Raw genomic sequence first — 24,003 nt, forward strand, 5'->3', positions numbered from 1 at the left:
AGGCTTCAGTCACATCATCGGGTCTCTGGCATTGGGGGTGGAGCCAACTCCACGGGAATGGGGAAGAGGAATGGTCCTTTTAAAGGTGTATTAGGGGGCACTAGCTGGCGTAAAAAAACAACCCTCACATCTTCAGTGGCTTAGTACAGCAAGAATGTACTTCTCACTTACCTATAGCCCAGTCGGATAATCAGCAGGTGGCCTTCCACATTGTGATTCCAGGGCCCAGGCTCTTTCCATCTCGTGGCTCTGCTATCCCGTAAGCGCTTGTAAGTTTTGCTTCTAGCCTGTAGGGAGATTAGGAAGGCTCACACAGGAGGTTTCGGTGAGTCACATCTAGAAGTAGTGAACCTCATTTCTGCCAGCATGCTAATCGCCCAAAATTTTGTCCCATGGTGTGTACCAGAGAGGGCTTCATTAGGAAACAGAAGACACATCAAGAATTGAATTAAGAGACGTGGGCGGGCAGTTACCGAAGCAGAGAGGGAGGGAGGAACAGCTGCCCCACAGGAGCTGTAACCTGAGGAAGCCAACAGAATAAATGCCCCAACTTCATGCCCTTCCCCCATATCCCACCAGGGATCCCCATTGTCCAAACCCACCTGGAAGCCAGAGGATAAGGAGCTCAATGAGGCTGTCTGCACAGGTCAGCCTCCTTGGGCATAGCAGAGTGGAGAAGGAGGAAGAATGGATTCTGGGTAACAGAAGACAGCCCGTACCATGGCTCACCTAACTGCAGAGCGTACCTGGACATTGAGTCCGTGTGTGCATCCAGGAGGAGGAGGTTTGGTGGACACATTACGTTGTCTTTTACACAAGGAGAAATCAGGTTCCCGGATGGCAAAAAAAAAAAAAATCTACTCTTCTGCTATTATTATTGTTGCTGGTTGTGGTGTGATTATTGGTTCTCTCTGCATGCTAATACCTCCTTTACTCTTTCCTCACCCTGAGAGTTCTTTTCCTTTCTGAGGAAATTTTTTGGTGTCCTTGAAAGGTGTTCAGTTTTATGCCAGGCTTGAGTGTGGGGTCCTCTGCTCAGACACCGGATAGTTTGGGTGTCAGCAGACAATCAGTGCCCCTGGCAAGGCCCTTGGCTTAAACCAAGGCTGTGGGGGGGAAGGTGAGTGGATGGGATCAGAGAGGGCAGCTTCCTGCCCAGAGAAAGTGACTGTCTTGCTGGAGGTGAAACCTAGGAGAGGCCCTTCAGGCTGAGCCCAGGAAGGTGGACTCTGGTCCTACCGGCAGGAAGCAACTCTCCAACCCCACATCTGCTCCCTCCTCTCTTTGGCAGCCAGAAGTAGGTGCACAAGAGAAATTGCAGCCCGGATGTGCTAACAATGGCTCAATGGCTCGCGCCCACCCCACCCCAATCTGGTCCGGCTGTGTTAGAAGTGGATCCCCATCTCTAGCCTCCTGCAAGGTCAGCCCAGCGACTGTAACAATGGCCTGTCCCCTCCCAGCCTCACCTACTTCTTTGAATTCCCCAAGACTTTGTGATGATGAGGCCAGCACTGTCTTGACTTCCTCCATTCAAGCTTAACTGGCCTCTCCTCCCCTCCATGGAGAGCAGAAGAGCAGCCCCTCATCGCCTCTGGCAGCCAACCGGCCAGGTCCCCTCCTTCCTCCAATCACTCCAAGATCCAGGACAACAATGAGAAGAGAGGTGGTCAGACCCAAGTCCTCCAGGGTGGTGTGTGGGGTCCACCTCTCATGAGCTCCATGGTTCCTGGTTTTCATCCCCTTCTTCCCAACTTTGTCGCATCCCTGCTTCTGACAGTAATGGCAGCACAGATTCAAATCTCAGCTGGACCACTGGCTGGCTTGGGCAAGTGACTTACCCTCCCTGTGCTCCAGTTTCCTCATCTGTCAATAAAGACAGTCATAGTAACAAGAGTCCTGGACAATAGGGTAAGCACCTCACTTGTATCAATTAAATTCATCCTCTCAATGCCTTAAGGGGTGGGTACCATTGTCATCATCCCATGTAGCAAAAGAGAAAACCAGGACAGAGAGGTTCAGTAGCTTGTCTGAGGCTTCCTACCCCACGAGCAGCTCAGGTGGGGTTTGAATCCAGGCTGTCTTGGCTCCAGAGCCTGTGCTCTTCTTAATCAATAACAGCAGTAATGATGATGTCCTAATTCAATGTGTTGTTGAACAGATTTAATGCAATAATGTAGGCAAAAGAGCTTCGTCCAGTGCCCAGCACATAATCACTTAATATAGATGTTAATTATAATTACATCATTTTATATTATAGAGTTATATAGTAAGATATAAACACATGCTGTAAATACTTAATGTATTAATATGTAGTTCTGTGTTATTGTTATAGTACAGGGGCCAGCAAATTGTTTCTGCAACAGGCCAGATAGTAAAGATCTGAAGCTTTGTGGGCTGTAAGTCTCTGTCGGAGCCATGCAGCTCTGCTGGTGGAGCAGAGGCACCCATGGACAATATGTAAACAAACAGCTGTGGCTGTTTTCCAATAAAACTTTATTTATAAAAACACACCATGGGCCGTAGTTTGCCAAGACCTGATACAGTAAGTATTAATATATGTCAGCAATTTCTTTTCTGTGTTCCTCTGTTTAGATCCTTCTTTTCCCTTCCTTTCTCACAAGGCCAGACTTTCTTTTTCTTCTTTGTTCTGGTCTTTTAGGAAAGCGTGTCAGGCCAAGGAATGTACACTCTCTCCTAACACCAGGCTTGTTTGTCCGATAAGACATGCAGAGTGAGGGTAGCAGACCCCTACCTCACACTGCTCCTTGCCCATTGCTGAGTTTCTCTGCCTCAGGGAAACCCATGAGGATCTCCAAGCTCCTTTCCCCACAGCAATCCCCGCCCCCCCCCTCCCCCCCTGCCGCCACACTCACCAGCTCCTGCCACACTGGCCTCTTCCCTCTGCCTGGATCCTCCTTCCCCCAGACAACCTCATGGCTTCTCCCTCACCCCCTCCAGGTCTTTACCCAAAGGCCACCTTCTCAGCATCCACACGATTTTGAATTGCCCACCCAGCACTTCCCACCCACTCCCCTGCTTTATTTCTCCCTTTGGCATGCTCTAGCTGTCTGTCTCGCCACTTTACCGCGACCTCCACAACGGCAGGCAGTTTTATTGGTTTTGTCCCCCAGTGTGGACTAGAACCTTCTAGAACAGCACGTGCCACATCATAGGTGGCCAATAAATGTGTGCTGGATGAGTGAGCACTACAGCTTCATTCATTTTTATTGCTGAGTACTATTTCATCATATAGAAATATCTCAGTTTGCTTATCCATTGATCTGTTGATGGACATTTGGGTTTATTATTGTTTTGTCCATTATGAATAAAGCCACTGTGAAATTCTTGTACCTTCCCCCCACTCTTCACTTGGAGAATCCTTAGAAATCCTTTTGGTCTCCCATTAAATGGTACATCCTCAGAGAGCCTTTCCTGACCCAGTCGCCACCACTCCCAAGTCTAAATGAGGTCTCCCCCTCATCATTCCTCAGAGCACTTATCACAGTGTATGTTATTTTGTAGGGGTGCAGGTGGCATTCTGGTCAGAACTCTCTACTCCCAGGAAAATGGAAGGAAAACCCCCACAAGAACACAAATAGTTGTAAAACAGCTCCAGGGATGTGGTTAGTTAGGTTTCCAAGGACAGAGAGATGAAGAGGAAAAATCAAGGGCTGCTTCTTGAAGGAGGCAGCTCTCCGTGCTCCATTCATCCATAAATCAGCAAACATGGGATGAAAAGAAAGTTGTCATGAGGTCTCTGAGCTTAGGGAGTTTGCGGTTGATCGTAAAGATGGCGGAGTTGATGAATCACTGTCATACAGTGTCATAAAATATCATGTGATGTCATACAATGACAAATTGTCATAAAAGCCGACACAGAAGCACTGTGGAGAGCTGGTAGATCACACGGACAGTCTATTTCTTAGGGCATCTCTAACCATGTGGTCCAGGGGCCACTGTTGGAGCCCAACGTGAAGGCAGGTGAGAGTTAGGGCAGGAAAGCACTAAGCTAGGTTCTATGTCACCTCCATGAGAGGTGAGCTTTGTCTGTTTTGTCCTCTGTCATATCCCCAGCACTTAGGACACCACCTGGCGTATAGTAGGTGCTCAATTGATCCTTGCTGCATGTTTAATAATAAAAGTCAATCATTGTGGTTGAGAACCTGAGCTGTGAACTCAGACTGAGTTTGGTAATGAGCCTCAGTTTTACTGCTCTGTAAATTGGGTGGAAAATAGTCTCCACCTCATAGGGCTGTATATTCATTTTGTGAATACTGATCAAATATATACAGTGGGCAAGGCATTGTTCTAGACACAAGAAGCAGGCAAAAGTGCTTGCCCACATGGGCTTACATCCTCGGTGGGAGAGACATAGGATAAGCAACAAACAAAATAATAAGTAAATTGCCTTGTACTCTAGAAGATTATAAGGGCAATGGAGGAGAACAAGGAAAAGGGGTGGGGAGACCAGTTTCTATATTAGATAAGGCCTCACTGAGGAGGTAGCATTTGATCAAAGACTCAAAAGAAGTGAGGAGGAAGCCACAAGGATGTCTGGGGGAAGAGGGAACAGCAGGTGCAAAGGCCCTGAGGTAAGGTCATGCTTGACATGTTGGAGGAATAGCAAGGAGGCTGGTGTGGCTGAAGGGAGTGAGCAAAGGGGAGAGTGGGAGGAGGTAAGGGCAGGGAGATGACAGGGCAGGTGGTGCAGGGCCTTGTGGACTATAGGGAGGACTTTGGCTTCTGCTGTGAGTAAGGTAGGAGCCATAGAGAGTTCTGAGCAAAGGAGGGACACGACCTGACTCAGATGTTCACAGGCTCCTCTGGCCACTGTGCAGGGAGCAGACCCTGGTGGGGGGAAGGGCAGAAACTTGGGATTAGGGAGGAAGTGACAGTGCTGGTTTAGGCAAGTGGGGGCGGGACTAGGCTGTTGGCTGTGGAGATAATGAGTGGTTGGATTCTGGCAACAATTTAAAAAAATTTCTTTTGTGGTAAAATATATATAACATAACATTTACTATTTTGAGGTGTACAATTCAGTCGCCATTAGTACATTCACAATGTTGTGCAACCACCACCTCTTTTAGTTTCACAACACTTGATCACCCCAAAAAGAAATCTTCTATCCTTTACTAGTCACTTCCCATTCTCTCTCCCCTGCTACCCCCCAGTTCCTGGCAACCACCAGTTCTGGATGTAACTTGAAGGTTGATCTGTAAGATTTTTGGATAGATAGGCGGTGAGGGCTCAATGAATTAATGTGCAGAAAGCACATAGGTGGCACATACTAGGTGCTCACAGCTGAAATGGCTATGATGTGTTGGCAGTGATGGTGAGTGCTTTCCAGAAGCCTTGCTCTAATGCTAAACTGGCCTACCCATCTATTTAGAATTGCCACTTGCTGGCTGGGTGTACAGTAGAGCCAGATCTTTGACACTTCCTGACTGGCTTGGGTATGGGTGGGGGAGGAGTACTCAGAAGGGCCAAGCCAGCACCATCCGTTCTGGAACACCATCCAACTCCGGTCCAGATTTCCCAGAACTGTGCAGGAAAATGTCCAGGGAAGGACAATGCAGCTGATGGGAGTTCTGGCAAGCCCTGGCCTTGGCTTCCTGAGGCTGTTACATAAACTAGTGTTTAGAGCTTCAACCAAGATGGTGGCTTTCAGGGCAAGAGCAAGAAGCATACTCGTTCTCTTCATGGTTGTGCCCCCACTTCCTTATGTGGCTTCATACAAATCCCTACTCCATTCTCTGTTGCTGTTGACCTCTCTCTCTAAGTGTGAGACTCTTCATCCCTTTCTTGATGTTTGTGATGTGCTTTGGTTTCTAAAGGTGAGACCTCTTTACTTATGCTCTGGTGTTAATTTTCTGTCTCCTTCCATCTCTCCCTCACTCAATGCATTATTTTCCCTTGTCCCTTCTCCCCCCTGCCTGTATTGATATTTATCCTCACAGTTATCTAGACTTTATTCTCAAGTCTTGTCATGTGCAGGGTGGTAGAGCTTAAAGAACATGGCCCATATGGTTCTGAATTCTGATCCCACTTCTGCCACCTTTGAAGCTGTTTTGACTTTGGGCAAGTCATTTAATCCTCCTAAGTGGAAATCCTTCACCTTGCTCAACTAATGTTTCTGGTTCTTCTCTGGTTACAGAGTAAAGTGTCTCTTCTCCACCCCCTGGAAGATAGGCATCGTCATGTAACTTGCTTTAGCCAGTGGAATGTGAGGGGAAGTGACAGGTGTCACTTCTGGGTAGAAGCTTTAAGAGTCAGTGTATGATTCACCATGTTCCCTTTTTCTTGCCTCCACCATCACACATGCACAGAGAGCGAGCCTCCCTCAGACTAGATGCTGAAGAGAGGATGGCATAGAACAGAGTCCTCATCTCATCTGCATTGGACATACAGCATGAGCAAGAAAATAGACCTGTGATGTTTTCAGTCACTAAGGTTTGGAGGTTTTTTGTTACTGCAGCAGGATGTAGAATATTCAGAACGTATATTCATCATCTGTGCACTGGGGCTAATATCTAAGCACAATTTTCTGATGAGGGGTATGTATACTCATTTAAATTTCCAGCTAACAAAGATTATTTCCCTTTTGCTTTCTTCCTATGGAGACTGTATTTCCTTTCCCTGTTTTTCAATCTTGAATAAAAATAGAGAAAGAATTGTTTTCCTTTGGGGAGATGAATGGTTTCTTAATCCCTGGGCATTGATTCAGACACCCTCAACCCCCTTCTTCCCATGACTTTTTTTTCTCTCCTTCCCTGATCACTTAGTATCTGCTGAGGGATGAATGAACCCCCGTTTGAACTCTTGCCATCTTCAGCTTCCTTTTCCCCACCTCCCCTTTGTCTGTGCTACTCCTGCTCACCCCACCAGGGAGTTGATACTCAAGTTCTAGAACCTGCAGTGTTCCTCCATTATCTTGGGTTTCTTGCTCGCTTAGCACCCCCTGGGAATCAGCTATAGTAGCAAATTAACAAAGAACTCTGAAGTGCCTCAAGCTTGCAGACATTTCCTTTTGCTCACCTAAGCAGGATCCTGGAGCAATTGCAAATATCCTGTCCCCTACTGTAAATCCTTCTTCATCATTGTGAGAGATTCAGTCGGGATCAGTGAAGACCCGAGCAGAAGATCTTGGCTGAGCCTCCTTGCTGTTCCGGCTGTGCCGGGTGTTGTCACATTGATGAAGCTCCTGGGACTGCTGCCAGCAGCCTCTAGGATTAAATCAATAGAGTTTGCAAAAGTAAAAGCTTCTTTTGGAGGCAGAGAATATATTGGTTTATTTTTTAATGATAAAGCCTCAAGGAGAATCTTCACGGATGGCAGGGCCAGCAGAGGAAAAGGCTGGGCAGACCCAAATATTTGAAGAAGTGTGTGGGGGAGCAAATGAAGGAGGTTTCATCCGGGACTTGGGGCTTTCCAGAAAATCTGTTTAACTCGGGTTGCCAATGCAACAGCTGGGAGAGTAGGAAGATTTAGAAAGGACTGCTGTTGAGATATAGAGAGAAATGAAATAGGTAGGGATTCATTCGCTCACTTGACAAACATATATTGAGATCCTGCTGTGAGCTCAGCACTGAGACGGGTGCTGAGGATGTAATGGTGAGCAAATTCTATGACAAGTGTTTGTAGAAGAGATGAGGAGGATAGAAGACCCAGGAGAAGGTCATGTGAATATGGGGGTAGAGATTGAGGTGATGTTGCCACAAGCCAAGAAACACCTAGAGCCACCAGAAGCTGGAAGAAGCAAGAAAGGCTCCTCCCCTAGAACCCTTTGGAGGGAGCTTGGTCTTGCCGATACCTTAATTGTGGGTTCCTGGCCTGTATAACTGTTAGGGAATAAATTTATTTTATGGGTTTTTATGGGTGGGCTTTAAGCCACCCAGTTTGTGGTAATTCATTACAGCAGCTATAGGAAATGACTACAGATGTGCCTATGAAGTTTGAGATGTCTCTGAGAAGGTGCAAAAGGACACATCCATAGCCAGAACCTCACTCTGGAGCAGGGAGGAAATGGGATGAAGAAATATCCCAACTCCCCTTCTTTCCCTTCAGTCATCTTGCTGGTGCTTCTCATTGGCCAAACCCGCCCAGAAGGCAGGAGATGAGGAAGGCTGGGTAATGCCATTTACCAGAGTCAGTCCTGCTTTTCCCAAGACGCAGGGCAGAGCAGTGAGTAGACATTTGGGAGGCAAGAGCAGCAAGAGATGACAAAACACATCAAAATGCATGAGACTCCCTAGAAAGTAGAGGCAGAGAATGGAAGACTGCCTGGGATTGAGCCCCAAGGAAGACAAACATTTAGAGATTTAGTAGAAAAGGGGGAGTGAGAAGGGGAAACAGAGAAATAGTGACAAGAAGGATAGTAGGAAAACAAAAAAGGAGGGCATAACCAATTAATCTGAGCGCAGAAAAGTGGTCCTGGGATTTGGCAGCCTGGAGGTCTTTGGCAATCCTCACTGTAAGAGTTTTGATTACGTGATGGGGCTAGAAGCCAGCCTGGAGAGAGGAGAAGAAGAATTTGAGGTGACGAAGTGGAGGCAACATGTGTAGTCAACTCCTTCTTTACGAAGGGGAGTAATGAAATGGTTTGGTGGCTGGAGGGGGATTTGAAGTCAAGGGTGGGGCTTCTAATGATGGGAGGATATTTATTTCTCTAAATTGGGTTATTCCCAGTGGTGTACCAATAGGTGCTGGTATCTTTTCCACCTAGGATGCTCTAATTCTTTTTTTTTTTTTTTTTTTTTTTTTTTTTTTTTTGCGGTACGCGGGCCTCTCACTGTTGTGGCCTCTCCCGTTATGGAGCACAGGCTCCGGACGCATAGGCTCAGCGGCCATGGCTCACGGGCCCAGGCGCTCCGCGGCATGTGGGATCCTCCCGGACCAGGGCACGAACCCGTGTCCCCTGCATCGGCAGGCAGACTCTCAACCACTGCGCCACCAAGGAAGCCCGGATACTCTAATTCTTGAATGACCATTCGAGGTTTAGGATCATGAATTCAATGTCATCCTCCCAGATCGTCGATCTCGTTCAGGAATGTTACTCTGTACAGACCCTGGGAAAGTAACTGGTTCGGTTCATCCAAGGATAGGCTTTTTCCAGGATGGAAAGAGAGGCAAGAGAGTGATATATAACCAACCTACATAAGGTTGACAAGGAAGGAGATGAAGGCAGGAGAGAGTGCTGAGAAATGGTAGGGTCAGCAGGTTGCGGGGCTTCATAGGATGGACGTTGGTTTGCATTTAAAAAGTTAGCTGGGAGGAGAAGAGTGGTACTTAAAGAGAAAGATGATGGGAAGGGGCATTCTGGAGGTAGCTGGTGTCACTTCTGGGTGTGTGTGGCTTGGAGTTGACATTGGTCATTGGATGAGGAGGTAAGGATGTCCTCCAATGATCAGGTAAGGGAGGGGCCAGCATGGACAGTGGTCTCGCCACATGGAAGTTGAAGATCATAGTTACAGGCTCTACCAAAGTCTTACTCCCAGCTTTTGTTTTCCTGTGGACCTCAGCATCTTGGCTGCTGAGGCTTGGACCTTGGACTTCCTGCTGAGCCCAGTGGCACTGGGAGAGACCTGTGTGGCCTTGTGTGGTTTGGGAGAGGGAATTTCTTGACCTTCCTGCCTTTCTTGGGGACCTTCTCCTTAGCTGCACCTGGGTTTGAGGGGGCCTTACTCACTTCATCTGGGTTCTTACATACCTTTTTCACCTCACCTGGATTGGGAGGGTCCTTCTTTGTCTCTCTTGCTTTCTTGGGGCTCTTCTCCTTGGCTTCACTGTTTACTTAGGGCTATCATGGCAGATGTCTCCCGGGCTGGATTTTCCTACTGTTTGGGGAAACTATTCTGAAGCTGCCAGTGGCCCCCTTGGCCTAGGCGTTGGTGGTCTTCAGGGAATTTTCAAGTTTGAATTTAAGCCAAGGGGTAGATGAAATATATTGAGAAGATGCTGAGGAAATGGAGAATTTTGCTGACCACTGCACAGGGGTGACAGTACAACAAGACAGGAGAATGACTTCCCCTTAGTAGAGTGAATATGCCAGGGAACATGGTTGTAAATTGGACCAGGAGACAGAGATCTCACATCACTCAGATGTGTCCAGGGAACTTTACTGTCCTGAAAAAAGAGAGAGAGAGAAACGAAGAGAAGTATTCAGTCCTTATTTGGAGCCTCAGACCCAAGAGTTTAAAATGAACCAATACCTCCTGCTGAAAACTTGTTTTGGTACTTCTTTCCTTTCTCTTTTTCATTAAGGGAGCTTCATTTTGCTGTGTGTGTGTGTGCATGCATGTGTGTGTATGTGTGTGTGTTTTCCATGAGTCATGTTAATTCTTCCACATTTAAACATTTTGTTACAGAGCAATTTTTACATTTAAATCAGGGATTTAATTTCAGAATGAACACACATACTCACTTCACTTTCTAAAACACTGTAAAATATAGCTCTGTGAATCTCTGGGTTGATTTGGCAGTATCTATGAGAATGTCAAGCGTGCACCCTGCACCCCCTCTAACCCAGCAATTCCATGTCTTGGAATTTATCCCACAGAAAAAGTCCTCACAGATACACAAGGATGTATGGTCAGATTATTCATCACAGCTTTGCTTGTAATAGAGACAAACTGGAAGCATTTAGGAGAACAGTAAATAAATGATGATGTGTCCATTCACGATAATACTGCACAGCCTTTTAAAAGAGGGAAGTCCAATATACTGATATGGAAAATGTGTCCATTGTGGTGAGGGGCACAGCAAATCACAGAACATTATGTATCACGATCCCAATTTTGTAAAGGGAAAACACGATTTGGAATGCTTGTGTTCATGCATTTGATAGTATTTATTGAGCATCTATTACGTGTTAGTACTGTTCTAGTTGCTGGGCATACAATCAAGAACAAGTCAGACAAATCCTTAGCCCCCCACCTCCCTCCAATTAGGGTGGACATTCCAGTGAGGGAGACCAACATAATAAATAAGATAAATAAATGACCTAATTTGTTTAATGTGAAAAGTTGCTAAAAACAAACAAGCAAAAAACAAACAGGGCAGAGAGGTGGAGATGTTGACAGGGTTGCAATTTTAGATCTGGTAGCCAGGGAAGGCCTCAGTGGGAAGACAATGTTTTTGTTTTGTTTTGTTTTGTTTCTTTTTTGCGGTACGCGGGCCTCTCACTGTTGTGGCCTCTCCCGTTGAGGAGCACAGGCTCGGGACGCGCAGGCCCAGCGGCCATGGCTCACGGGCCCAGCCGCCCCGCAGCATGTGGGATCTTCCCGGACCGGGGCACGAACCCACGTCCCCTGCATCGGCAGGCAGACTCTCAACCACTGCGCCACCAGGGAAGCCCAGACAATGTTTTTTTTTAATTGAACTATAGTTGATTTACAATATTGTGTTAGTTTCAGGTGTACAGTAAAGTGATTCAGATATATATATGCATATCCTTTTTCAGATTCTTTTCCACTATAGTTATTACAAGACATTGAATATAGTTCCCTGTGCTGTACAATAAATTCTGTTGTTTATCTATTTTATATATAGTAGCGTGTATTTGTTAATCCCATAGTCCTAATTTATCCCTTCCCCCACCCCCCATTCCCCTTTGGTAACCATAAGTTCGTTTTCTACGTGAGTCTGTTTCTGTTTTGTAAATAAGTTCATTTGTATTGTTTTTTAGATTCCACATATAAGTGATAACATATTAATATTTGTCTGTCTAACTTATTTCACTTAGTATGATAATCTCTAGGTCCATCCATGTAGCTGCAAATGGCAATATTTCATTATTTTTTATAGCTGTGTAGTATTCCATTGTATGTATATACCACATCTTTATTCATCTGTTGGTGGACACTTAGGTTGCTTCCATGCCTTGGCTATTGTAAATAGTGCTGCCATGAACATTGGGGTGATGTATCTTTTCGAAGTAGAGTTTTCAGCTTTTCTGGATATATACCCGGGAGTTGGGATTGCTGGATCATATGGTAGCTCTATTTTTAGTTTCTTAAGGAACCTCCATACTGTTTTCCATAGTGGCTGCACCAATTTACATTCCCACCAACAGTGTAGGAGGTGTTTTATTACAACCTGAAGGAGGTGAGAGAGTAAGCCCTGCTCCTAACTAGGGGGAAGGTAGAAGAGAGAGCAGCCAGTGCAAAGAATGTGTGTAGGGGAGAATCTGAGAGAGAAACACCAAACTACTAGCATTGATTATCTCTGGGAAGTGGGGTGGTGTAAGGACTTGTCGCTTTTTAAATGATATAAATTTTAAAAACTAAAAAAAATACAATAAGCACATATTCCTGTTATAATTAAAACCATTTATTTTTTGAAAAGGGATCTTGAGGGCTGTCTGAGGAAAAAGTTACCTGCCAAAGTCAGTGAATAAAAGCATAGGAGGCGAACTCTGAGAATCAAGGGGGGGAAAGGAGAAGGATAAACAACAGGGATTTTTTTAAAACTTGAGGTGAGATTCGCATATCATAATGACCCATTTTAAAGTGAACAGTTCAGCAAATCAACTATACTTCAATAAAAAATAAAGTGAGCAGTTCAGTAACATTTAGTACACTCACAGTGCTGTGCACCCACCACCTCTATCTAGTTCTAAAATATCTTCGTCACCCCAAAAGGAAACCCTGTACCCATTATGCATTTCCTGCCTCCTCCAGACTCCTGGGCAAACCCAAATCAGCCTTCTGTCTCTATGGAGTCATCTGTTCTAGATAAACAAAATGTCAAAACAGCCCAAAAGTGGGTGAATGGTTAAACAAATGGTGGTACATCCGTACAATGGAATATTATTCAGCCTTAAGAATGAGTGAAGTATGGATACATGCCACAGTGTGGATGAACCGCAAGAACATTATGCTGAGTGAAAGAAGCCAGACACCAAAGGTCACGTATTGTAGGATCCCATGTGTATGAAATATCTGATGGATCTTTTTGCAACATTTATTTTAAGCCTGATATTCAGAGAGTGGACCACACACATTCACCGTGTTTTTGTTCCTGGAAACACTTCAGATTGGAGAGACAACCTCATCAGCCACGATGAGAGTAGGCGTTTAGGCTCTCCAATGACGGGAGGGGAATGAGACTTACATGGGTAAAAAAGAAATAGGAAAAGTTAATAATACTGGTAGCAACAATTGAGATAAAAATAATGAACACTGATTGCATGACTACGATGAGATGAACCCTGTATTATGCTTTCGTAAGCATATAAAGCTTCCCAATCTCACAGGAACCAGAGTAAACCATAACAAAACACTCACATTTACTGAGTACATAGTATATGCCATGCTCTGTTCTGCGTGTATTACTGTGTGTATCCACTCATTCCATTCTCACGCAGCCCTATGAGGTAGGTGCTACTTCTCACATTATATATATGAGGAAGCTGAGGCTTGGGGAAGGAAACTCCTTTGCCCAAGTCCAAAACCATGTCTGACCGCCAAACCCTTTCAACTACTTTGCTGTATAATTTCTCATGCAGATACTTCCAATTTTCTGAGCAGAAGCATGATTTAGCTGCCCTGGATAGACTTCTCTTTTCAGAACCAAAGTGTTGAAAATCCTTGGATAATATTAAAAAAACAAACAGCACATCAAATCTATCTAGTGTTGGGATTTTAAGTTTCTCTATTTGATTTTCCTGCTGACGTAATGAAGCTTTTTGCATGTGTATGCCTCTACTGTGTATGTGAAATGTAGGCCTTTGCAATGGTCTCGGAGCGTGTTAATACTTGACACTGGGTTTACTTGTCCTGCCCCAGCTTGCCACGTCTGGGAGGATGAGTGATTAAACTTGCGCCTCTTGCCGCTGGCCGTGGTGCTGAAACCATCCCGGGCCGCTCCAGCGTTGCCCTTGTTAGCTCATCAGCACCCTTCAGTCTCAAGCTGATCCGCTGGAGGAGAGCTCTTTTCTAGCTTGATTTTGGTTAGTACTGTGTGTTGGAGAGTTCGAAGCCAATGTCTTGAGGGAGACTAGTTGTATTGTTCGAAGTTGAACTGTTCGTTAATATGACCCATTCAGGATGGGCTTATGAAGGTGTGAACCAGCAGGCAGTGGTTGATAACTACTGCATTAAATTGTGGCAGTGGTTGGAACTCAAGCGAGGGCTGATCCAGTTGGCCTCATCCATGGTTAACACCCCAGGCGTACCCCAACTCCAATTTTTAAATAAAGGCAAAAACATCTACCTTCTAACAAGTAAGGGTAAGCTGTTGAGTGGTCTGTGGTGGGGACAACCAGCACGGATCTTGGAGCGAGCCCTACTGCGTGTATGACCTTGAGAAATGTATCTATCCTCTCTGACCCTTAATTTCTTTATCTGGAAAATGGGGCTTGCAATAGAACCTACCTTGTAGAATTGTTGCAAAGAATTAACTGAAACAACGAGTGCTTAGCTTGGTGTCTGCCCGACGAAGCACTCAGTAAATGGCAGCTGTAATTACGTTGTTGTGCCTGTTATGGCCCCATAATAGTTGATCTTATTGCTGAGTTAAATTGTGGCATGTTTAGCAGAGCAAGGAATATGTCCTACACCTATACATTCAGGGCCCTGGTACCCCCTACTCTTTTCCTGGTAATTGTGACGAGCATGGAACTAACATGAAAATAAGACCTACTTGCCTTCTCCCCATAAGCTGAACTGCTGGGTTGACTCATTGAAGTATGTGTTTCCTCAGAACATACCCGTCAGGCAGCCCCCATGGTAGTGTCAAGACCTTGATGAGTTAACAAACCTGATCTGATGTGTCACACCAACCACAGGAGGCTGGAAATGAGATGGGAATGGGGGGGGTACCACAAAGAGAAGGATGAATTATTTGGACATTCTGCAAGGTCTTGCTAAGGGGCTGGAACCATCAGCCATGCCAACTTTACAAATTGATTTTCCTTGATGTTCTGGATCCCAAGAGCAGCTCCTGTTCACAGGTGCAGCCTTTCTTCCCTGTAAAGAAATCACTTGGTGGTTTCCAGTGTCACACACAGCCCCTCTCTGGGGCCTCTGTGGGTCCTGATCAATCTCATTGTGGGGGAAGCTTTGTGTATCCGCACTTGCCTGCAGGGCTGTTTGCTAGCCTGACTTCCATGAGCCATTTCAGGAGACAGCTTTTCCTCCCACCAGGGATGCTTCTTTCCTTTCATCCACCTCCCCCCTTCCTTGGCCTCTTTGGCTGGCTGATTATTCTGGATACCACTGACACAGGTGCTTTCTCCCTGAACCAATCAGGGAGCGGGAAGGCTCAGCTCAGCTCGCAGAGGCATTGCTCACCGCAGCTGTGAGTTAGAACCCAAGCTTTCTAAATTGGGAGGATCAGGCACGATTCAGGGTTGGGCTGAGAAAGCCTCACCTCCCCCTGCCTGGACCACCTTTGACTTCTGCTTGGGGAGAGAACCTCCTGTGCCAAGAACTCGGTACCCTACCTTTGCGTCTGTGCACCAGCCACATCACTGCCTATTTTAAGGAGCCGGTTGTATCCTTAGTGTGCCCACGGAGACTTGGCACATGATGAGGCGAGGGGAGAGATGTGGAAAGCAAGACCCACTCACCCTTCCTTCCTTCCTTCCACAGGTGTTTACTGAGCACCTACTCTGTAACAGATCTCCTCTTAGGTGCTGAGAACAAAGCAGACAAAAATCCCTGCTTGCACAGAGCTTATAGTCTAATAGGTGAGAGAAACAGTGAACCAGATAAAGGAGAAAAACATAGCAGACGTTTGGGGACAAGGGCCAAGGAAAAAAAATAAGTAGGGAAAGGGGGTAAAAGGCTCACTGAGGATATGACCTTTGAGAAAAGACCTAAAGGAAGTGAGGGAGGGAAACTTGTGGGTCTCTGGGGGTGTGGGGGGAAGAGCATTCTAGGGGAGAGAATTGCAGGTGCAAAGGCCCTGGCGGTAGAATGTGCCTCATGTGTTTGAGAAAGATGGAGGAGGCCAGTGGGGCTGCAGCTGAGTGAACGAGGGGGAGAATGGAGGAGATGAGGGCAGGGAGGTGATGGGGGCCGGTCGGTCGGGCAGGACCTTGCTGGCTGCTGGGAGGACTTTGACTTTTCTTCTGAGTGAGATGGTAGCCATGGGAGGGCTGTGAATATTTCCAGAATCTTCTTTGCTGCGTATTTGTCTCATTCCAACATTCTCTTGTTCCATCAAGAGCTTGGGTTTCTTCTCAGCCCCCTTCAGTGGAGGCAGAAGACTGGTCCAGGCCTCCTGAATTCTCCTCCTGGGGTCAGAACATGGAGGAGAAGGCTTGGAGGAAAAAGGCGAGCCCCCACGTCTTTCTGGATGACTCAAAGCCACAATTACCTGGGTTCCTCCTCCCCCTGAAATAGATCTAAGGCAGCACTTCCCAAACTTCAGTGTGCACACAGGGCCCCTGGAGACCTTGCTCAAGATCTCTGACTCAGCAGGTCACCGTGGGTCCTGACATGCTGCTTTTCTAATGGGTGTTGCCTATGCTGTTGGTTTGTGGACCACACACTGAGTAGCAAGGGTATAAGGTCAGTGTTGCACCCATTTGGCGTGTGTCTGTGGACACTGGCGGGGTGCATGGGTGTGTGCAGAGAGGGGGATGACATTTGATAGCCAGTGTGCCCATGTCTGACAAAAACTAAGAAAAAGAAATAAGGTGGGAGTGGGCAGCCACTTTCTGTCGGCCCCCATGCTGACTAAGGCTTCCTTGTCGTACCCAAGAGCTCTGGGTCTGAAATCCAGGTGACAGCGGCCAACTGAACGCCTCCTAATGCAGCCCATTGAAAGTGCAGCTTGCTCCTGGCCTTCTGGGACTCTTCCTGGAACCTCAGCTCGAATCTGATGCAGAGAAAGTCACATCTCAGCTGTTTAGGGGCAGGAGGCCAGGGGGCCCTGAAGAGTGAGGCGGCAGCTTCATGCGGAAGCTAACAGGGAGGTAGCTGGCAGGGAAGGGAAGTGAAATCATCGGATTCAAATCATGGCTTCAGAAGGCTCCGCGAGGGGAGGCCAGGGAAGGGCTTGGCATTGCTTCTTTGTGTACAAATATTGTCTCTTATTTTCTGGGCTGCAGGGTGAGACAGAATGGAGTATTTGTGCAACACAGCCCAGCTTTGTTCTCTGTGCTTCTAATGACTGTCAGCTCGGAGGCAGGAAGCCAATCAGAGATGATCGTCAGCAGGATGGTTTTTGTTGACTCCCCAAATTGCCCTGAGTCTTGGATTTGCTTTTCAAAGTGTGCGTGGAGCGTGGCTCAGCTGCTTTCAGCTGGAGGCAAAGGCTGAAGCTGGCGACAAAGAAGACCTGGTTTTCCCGGCTTACTTAGACTCTTACTCCCAGGTTGTCTATTTTAGACTTTGTTTTCACACCTGGAAAGTGGGTATACACTCCAACTCCTCCTCCAGCCTGTAAGATCCCTTGGTTTTTTGTTTGTTTGTTTTTTTGCGGTACGCGGGCCTCTCACTGTTGTGGCCTCTCCCGTTGCGGAGCACAGGCTCCGGATGCGCAGGCTCAGCGGCCATGGCTCACCGGCTCAGCCGCCCCGCGGCATGTGGGATCCTCCCGGACCGGGACACGAACCCGTGTCCCATGCACGGGCAGGCGGACTCTCAACCACTGTGCCACCAGGGAAGCCCCAGATCTCTTGGTTTTTACAGAGCTTCCAAGATGCCAAATGTAACTCTAGGGCCAAACAGGAGACTGAGGCTAGTTAAGTTCGTAAGAGAGAAAGCTGGGAGGAGGGTAGTAGTTTAACATGGCCAAGTTCAAGACATGCTATTTCATCTTTCTGCAAAACAGTGGATTTCAGTGTTCCCAGGGGATAACTTGGCAATATCTGGAGATGACTTTTGGTTGTCATAAGTTTTGATTGTCATAACTGGAGAGGAGGATGCTACTGGCATCTAGTGGGTGGAGGCCAGGGATGTTGCTCAACACCCTACTATATACAGGACAGCCCTCCCCCCCCTGCCCCCCCACACACAGAGAATGATCACCCGCAAATGTCAGTACCGCAGAAGTTGGGAACTCCTGCTCCAGAGTCACCAACACCCTATGGCTTTCTCCCTCTAGCATCCATTTCTCCACACCTAAACCTCCTTCTCAGAAGTTACCAGCTTTGTTATGCTAGTTTCCTTTCCATTTAAGGTAATCATTGATATGTATGTTCTTACTGCCATTTTGTTCATTGTTTTGGATTTGCAGCTTTGCTTACTAAGGCTGTAGGCCTGAGGGTGCTTCTGCAGATCTGGCAGGGGGGCAGGGATATTCTGGTTTACCCACTGATCAGCAGATCAGTCCCTAATAGGAAGTGAGCAGGACAGACCCTCCCCAAGGGCTGATCCTCCAGTGGGACTATCTGGTAGCCTCGTCAACACGGAGGAGAGTTCCCAGGATGCAGGGAGGAGTTTGTGCCTAGAGAGAGAGGGAATGTACAACTGGAAATAGCCATATGGACCGACCATCCCTTCCCTCCCTCAGACCTTGAAAGGTCTGCTTCTCGAAGACTTGCCCTGACCACCATATTCTTTTTTATTGAGGTGAAATTCACAGAACAGTACTAATCGTTGTTAAGTGACTAATTCAGTAGCATTCAGTACATTCAGAAGGTCGTTCAGCTATCACCTTTATCTAGTTCCAAAGCGTTAAGCAGCTACTTACCGTTTTCCCCTCCCCCAGCCCTGGACAACCACCAATCTGCTTTCTGATTGTGCATTTTCCCATTATGGACATTTCGTATCGATGGAATTCATACAATATGTGGTCTTTTGTGTACGGCTTCTTTGACTTAGCGTAATGTTTTCAAGGTTCATCTACATCGTAGCATGTGTTAGTACTTCACTTTTATGGCTGAATAATATTCCATTCTATAGATATACCACATTTTGTTTAACTATTCATTCATTGATGGACATTTGGGCTCTTTCCACCTTTTGGCTATTGTGAATATTGATGCTGTGAACACGTATCTGAGTACCGGTTTTCCAGTTCTTTGGGTATATAGCTAGGAGTGGAATTGCTGGATCATATGGGAATTCTGTGTTTTAACTTTTTGAGGAGCCATCAAACTATCTTCCTCAGTGGCAGCACTGTTTTTACATTCCCACCAACAATGTATAGTGGTTCCAATTTCTCACATTCTCACCAACACTTATTGTTTTCTGTTTTTTTCATTCTAGTCATCCTAGTGGATGTGAAGTGGCATCTCATTGTGGGTTTGTTTTTGTTTTTGTTTTTTTTTGCAGTATGTGGGCCTCTCACTGTTGTGGCCTCTCCCATTGCGGAGCACAGGCTCCGGATGCACAGGCTCAGCGGCCATGGCTCACGGGCCCAGCTGCTCCGCAGCATGTGGGATCCTCCCGGACCGGGGCACGAACCCGCGTCCCCTGCATCGGCAGGCGGACTCTCAACAACTGCGCCACCAGGGAAGCCCTCTCATTGTGGTTTTGATTTGCGTTTTCCTAATCCTCTTTGGAGAAATGTCTCTTCAAGCCCTTTGCCTGTTATTTAATTAGGTTATTGTTTTGTTGTTGAGTTGTAAGTGTTCTTTGTATATTCTGTTACCAGACCCTTACCAGATATCTGATTTGCAAGTACTTTCTCTCATTCTGTTGGTTGGTTTTTTGCTTTTGTTTTTTCACTTTACTGACAATGCCCTTTGGCTCACAGAATTTTAAATTTTGGCTGAGTCCAATTTATCTATTTTTTCTTTTGTTGCTCTTGCTTTTGTATCAGATCTGATTACTGTATTTTTTTTAGCTTTAGAATATAATTTTTTAACATCTTTATTGCAGTATAATTGCTTTACAATGGTGTGTTAGTTTCTGCTTTATAACAAAGTGAATCAGCTATACGTATATATCCCCATATCTCCTCCCTCTTGCATCTCCCTCCCTCCCACCCTCCCTATCCCACCCCTCTAGGTGGTCACAAAGCACCGAGCTGATCTCCCTGTGCTATGTGGCTGCTTCCCACTAGCTATCTATTTTACTTTGGGTATGATTACTGTATTTTAAATTGCAACCACCAGTCTCCTTTCCTGCTTTTTCTCTCTATAACATTCACCATCTTTTAATGTATTGTATAATGTGCTTATCTCACTCACTCACTTCTCCTCCACAAGGGCAGCTGTGTCCCTAGTGCCCAGAACAGGACCTGACACACAGTAGGTGCTGAATTAATATTTGTCCAGTGAAGGTTGGAGGTGAAACGGAGGAAGAATGTCCACATTTTCCTTACAAAGTCATCTGCCAGGTTTCCAGGGCAGTGAAACTACTCTGGATCAGGCTATAATGGTGGATCCATGTCATCAAATGTTTGCTCAGGCTCATGGAGTGTACAACACCAAGAACGAACCGTCATGTAAGCTATGGACTTTGGGTGATCATGACGTGTCAATGTAGGTTCATCGACTGTAACAGATGTGCCACTCTGGTGGGGTATGTTGATAACAGGGGAGGCTGTGCCTATGTGGGGGACAGGGGCACAGGGGACGTCTCTGTACCTTCCACTCAACTGTGCTTTGAACCTAAGCAAAGCTGGAAAGATTTTCCTTAATTCTGTGATACTCCCTTTGAATATATGATTTTAGCCACCATCATAGCAAACTGCATTGTCCTCGCCCTGGAGCAACACCTACCTGATGATGACAAGACCCCGATGTCTGAACGACTGGTGAGTGAAGTCTCTCTAGGGGAGGTCTCTTCTCTGCTTTGGTGGCAAACTGGTGTGGCCATGGGAGCCGAGGGCAGAGTGGGCTCTCCGTCTTGGCACCGAGAACCGGATCGTGGGCCCCCTACCTGGGGAGCCTAAACTTCATGAACACAATAATCTGGGGAGAGAGATGTCCTCACTGCCCATCCTCCACTCTCACCTCCCCAGCAGACCTCATGTCAATCTGGAAGGGGGTGGGTGAGAGTGGTCACCTCGTCCATGAAAAGTCACATTCAAAACAAAATTCTTAGGCATTCCCTAGCCGTCCAGTGGTTAGGACTCAGCGCTTTCACTGCCAGGGCTCGGGTTCAATCCCTGGTCGGGAAACTAAGATCTTGAACACCCCAAGGCACATCCAAAAAAATTAAAATAAAAATATAAATAAATAAAAACAAAACAAAATTCTTGTGGAAAATGTTGACCATACACAAATACACAGAGGACAGCACTGTGAACCCCTCATGAGCCCATCATTCAGATTCAACAACTGTCAAGATTTTGCCTCATTTCCTATTTTCTGTCCCTTTTTATTTCCTTGGTTTGTCTTTCTTGGCCAAAGTATTTTAAGGCAAATCCCAGACAAAATGTCTGTTCACTGCCATCTACTTAAGTCTGCATTGCTAAAAATACGGGCACTTTCTGGGAATTCCCTGGCAGTCCAGTGGTTAGGACTCGACGCTTTCACTGCTGTGACCTGTGTTCAATTCCTGGTTGGGGAACTAAGATCCTGCAAGCCGTGCGGCACGGCCAAAGAATAAATATGGGCTCTTTCTTACATCACCCCAGTGAGATGTTTACACCCAACACAACAGTGGTTCCTGGGACTCGTCGAAGACCCAGTCGCTAGTCAAATATCCGTGATTGTTTCAGAAATGGCATTTTCCAGGTCATTTGAACCAAGACCCAAACATGGTCTAGATTTTAGGTTGCTTAAGACTTTTTATCTAAAGCACTTATTTTCCCTCCTGCCATTGACCCTGCAGAAACCAGTCCAGGTGCTCTAGGGAATGTCCCACATTCTGACTTCTGCCTGGTAGCTTGCTTGGGATGTCATTTAGCTCGTTCTTCTATCCCCAGCGTTTCCTATATATGAATATCAGCTCTGGAGGGACATTCAAAATCCAGTTGATGGTTTGGTGAAACTCTGCAGAGCTGTAAACTAGCACTAAGATCTTTCTCGATGCCCCTAGCCATCCCCCAGCCCCCTGCTTCCCCTCCTGGCATTCTGACACTGCCAAGAAGGAGACCTCTCTCCTTTCCATCACCATTTCAAAGCCAGCTGTCATAACTCAAGTGTAGGGAGAGAGAGATGTTAGAATCCACTCATTCCTAATCCACAAAGTATTAATGATCTCAAGGCTTTTAAATTTTAATAGTTACATATTATAATGTATATCCTAATAATAGATAACTAGCCCAGAAAAACTATGATTTCAGGACCTTTTTTGTTTGCTTTTGCTTACAATCAAGCTAAGTAAAAAGAGTCTGTTGAAAGAATGGTAAACAATTAGTAGTACTGGTGGCAAGCTGGCATGGAAAGACTCATGAAAGCAGAATTCAAATGATTGAAGCCTGAGAAACATTGCCATAACACATTGGGGAACATCCATGTAGGGGCTCTGATGGAGCAGAGCTTATAGCTTAATTCCAAGTACTATTGACTATCAGCTGGAAGCCAGATCTGGCAGGAGGTCTGGCAAGGGGCCGGGAGTTGGGACATTGGCCATTTACCAGCCAGTGCAGGAGCATTGATTCCAATATTTTAGCAACCTGAAGCTGGTGCATACCAGCTTAGAACCCTCGCAAATGCCAGATTTGGGGGTGAGGTCAGTGCACAGGGACCAAGCACAAGGGCCTGAATGATATAGGTGACAAGAAAACATTCTAAACAAGTGCTTTCTTCTAGAACTTTCTGCAGTGATAGAAATGTCCTACGTCTGCACTGTCCAATATGGTAGCCACTGGAAATGTGGCTAGTGTGACTGCAGCACTGAATATGTCATTTTATTTCATTTAAATTCATTTAAATTTAAGTAGCCACATGTGGCTGCCCTACTAAACAGCTCACATCCGAACAAACAATTCTGTGTGTCCAACCAGTGTGTAAAGTTGGCCACAAGGAAAGAAGGAGGTGTCTTCTCCATGTTTCTGTTTTTCTTGCAAAAGTCTTTGGACAGGGTAGCCCCAGGCAGGATGCAGTGGAGGGCAGTGAGTGCTGGAAGGTCAGGAGAGGTGAGGGGAAGTGCGTACACTTATCCGAGTGGGCTGGTTCCCTGTTCATGCCATCCTCTGCCAAGCTAAAGACACTGACCTTACCTTTTCTCCCTTCCAGGATGACACAGAACCATACTTCATTGGAATATTTTGTTTTGAGGCTGGAATTAAAATCATTGCCCTTGGGTTTGCCTTCCATAAAGGCTCTTACTTGAGGAATGGTTGGAATGTGATGGACTTCGTGGTGGTGCTAACAGGGTAAGTGGCCTGTGCTGTGTTTCTTAGAATGATCTTGAATTACGAGGACTGCGGAAACCTAAGGGTTGATGTGGTCCAGGCTGGGTTCGGGAAGGCTGAGGCCCCACGGTCTCCTTCAATGTGCATGTGCCTCCTTCCCTGCAACGTCCTCATCTCAGCTGCATCTCAGAGCGGATGCTTTCTGTTACGATTAGAATAATAGCTTATTAGAATTGACTGCTTCCAAAGTGCTTTATGTACGTTCTCTCATTTAATCCTTACAACCACCCAATGAATTAGGAAATATTAATATTCCCATGTGACCGTTGAGGAATCTGAAGCACAGAGGGACCTTAGATCACCCAGCTAGTAAGCGATGAAGCTGGGATTTGAACCTGAGATGATGTGATTCCAGAACTCAAGTTTTTAACTGTTGTGCACGCGTGGTTCTTTTGCTTTGCTTGGGGATATCTTGCCTTCATTTTAAGTTGGTAAATGTTTTTTGAGGACTTCTGGGTGCAAGAGATTGTGATGGGATTATGGACAAAACCAGTCTAAGTAAGGTGCAGTTACTGCAGTATTGAGGAGTTTTCAGATCTGGTACAGTGAACCATAGTTGAAAGGGGAATGTATATGCACTTTCCACCAAGGACCCTGTATAAGGTAACACTACCTGCTATAACAACAACAACAAAAATTCCAAAACTAGGTAATGATTTAAATACAACAGTAGTCTATTTCTTACTCATTGAAAGACCAAAACAGCTGTTCCTCGTTGGCCGGCTTCTTTCCTCCACACAGTGTTTGAGGGACCCCCGGGTCCTTGCTACATTGTGGTTCCTTATTGTTTGACCCACA

The 24,003-nt window shown here is 46.1% G+C and overlaps 1 protein-coding gene across 2 annotated transcripts in view; it reads left to right on the top strand.

Moving 5' to 3' along the window:
- The window catches only part of CACNA1A (calcium voltage-gated channel subunit alpha1 A), a 237,288-nt gene that overhangs the window by 22,779 nt on the left and 190,506 nt on the right, over positions 1–24,003 (top strand). For both annotated transcript variants that reach the window (XM_060007880.1, XM_060007879.1), the window contains exons 2-3: positions 20,550–20,655; positions 23,027–23,166. In XM_060007880.1, the coding sequence (XP_059863863.1) occupies positions 20,550–20,655; positions 23,027–23,166 (246 nt within the window). The remainder of the gene's footprint in view (positions 1–20,549; positions 20,656–23,026; positions 23,167–24,003) is intronic.

The sequence above is a fragment of the Delphinus delphis genome, chromosome 3, assembly GCF_949987515.2.
Source record: "Delphinus delphis chromosome 3, mDelDel1.2, whole genome shotgun sequence".
NCBI lineage: Eukaryota > Metazoa > Chordata > Mammalia > Artiodactyla > Delphinidae > Delphinus > Delphinus delphis.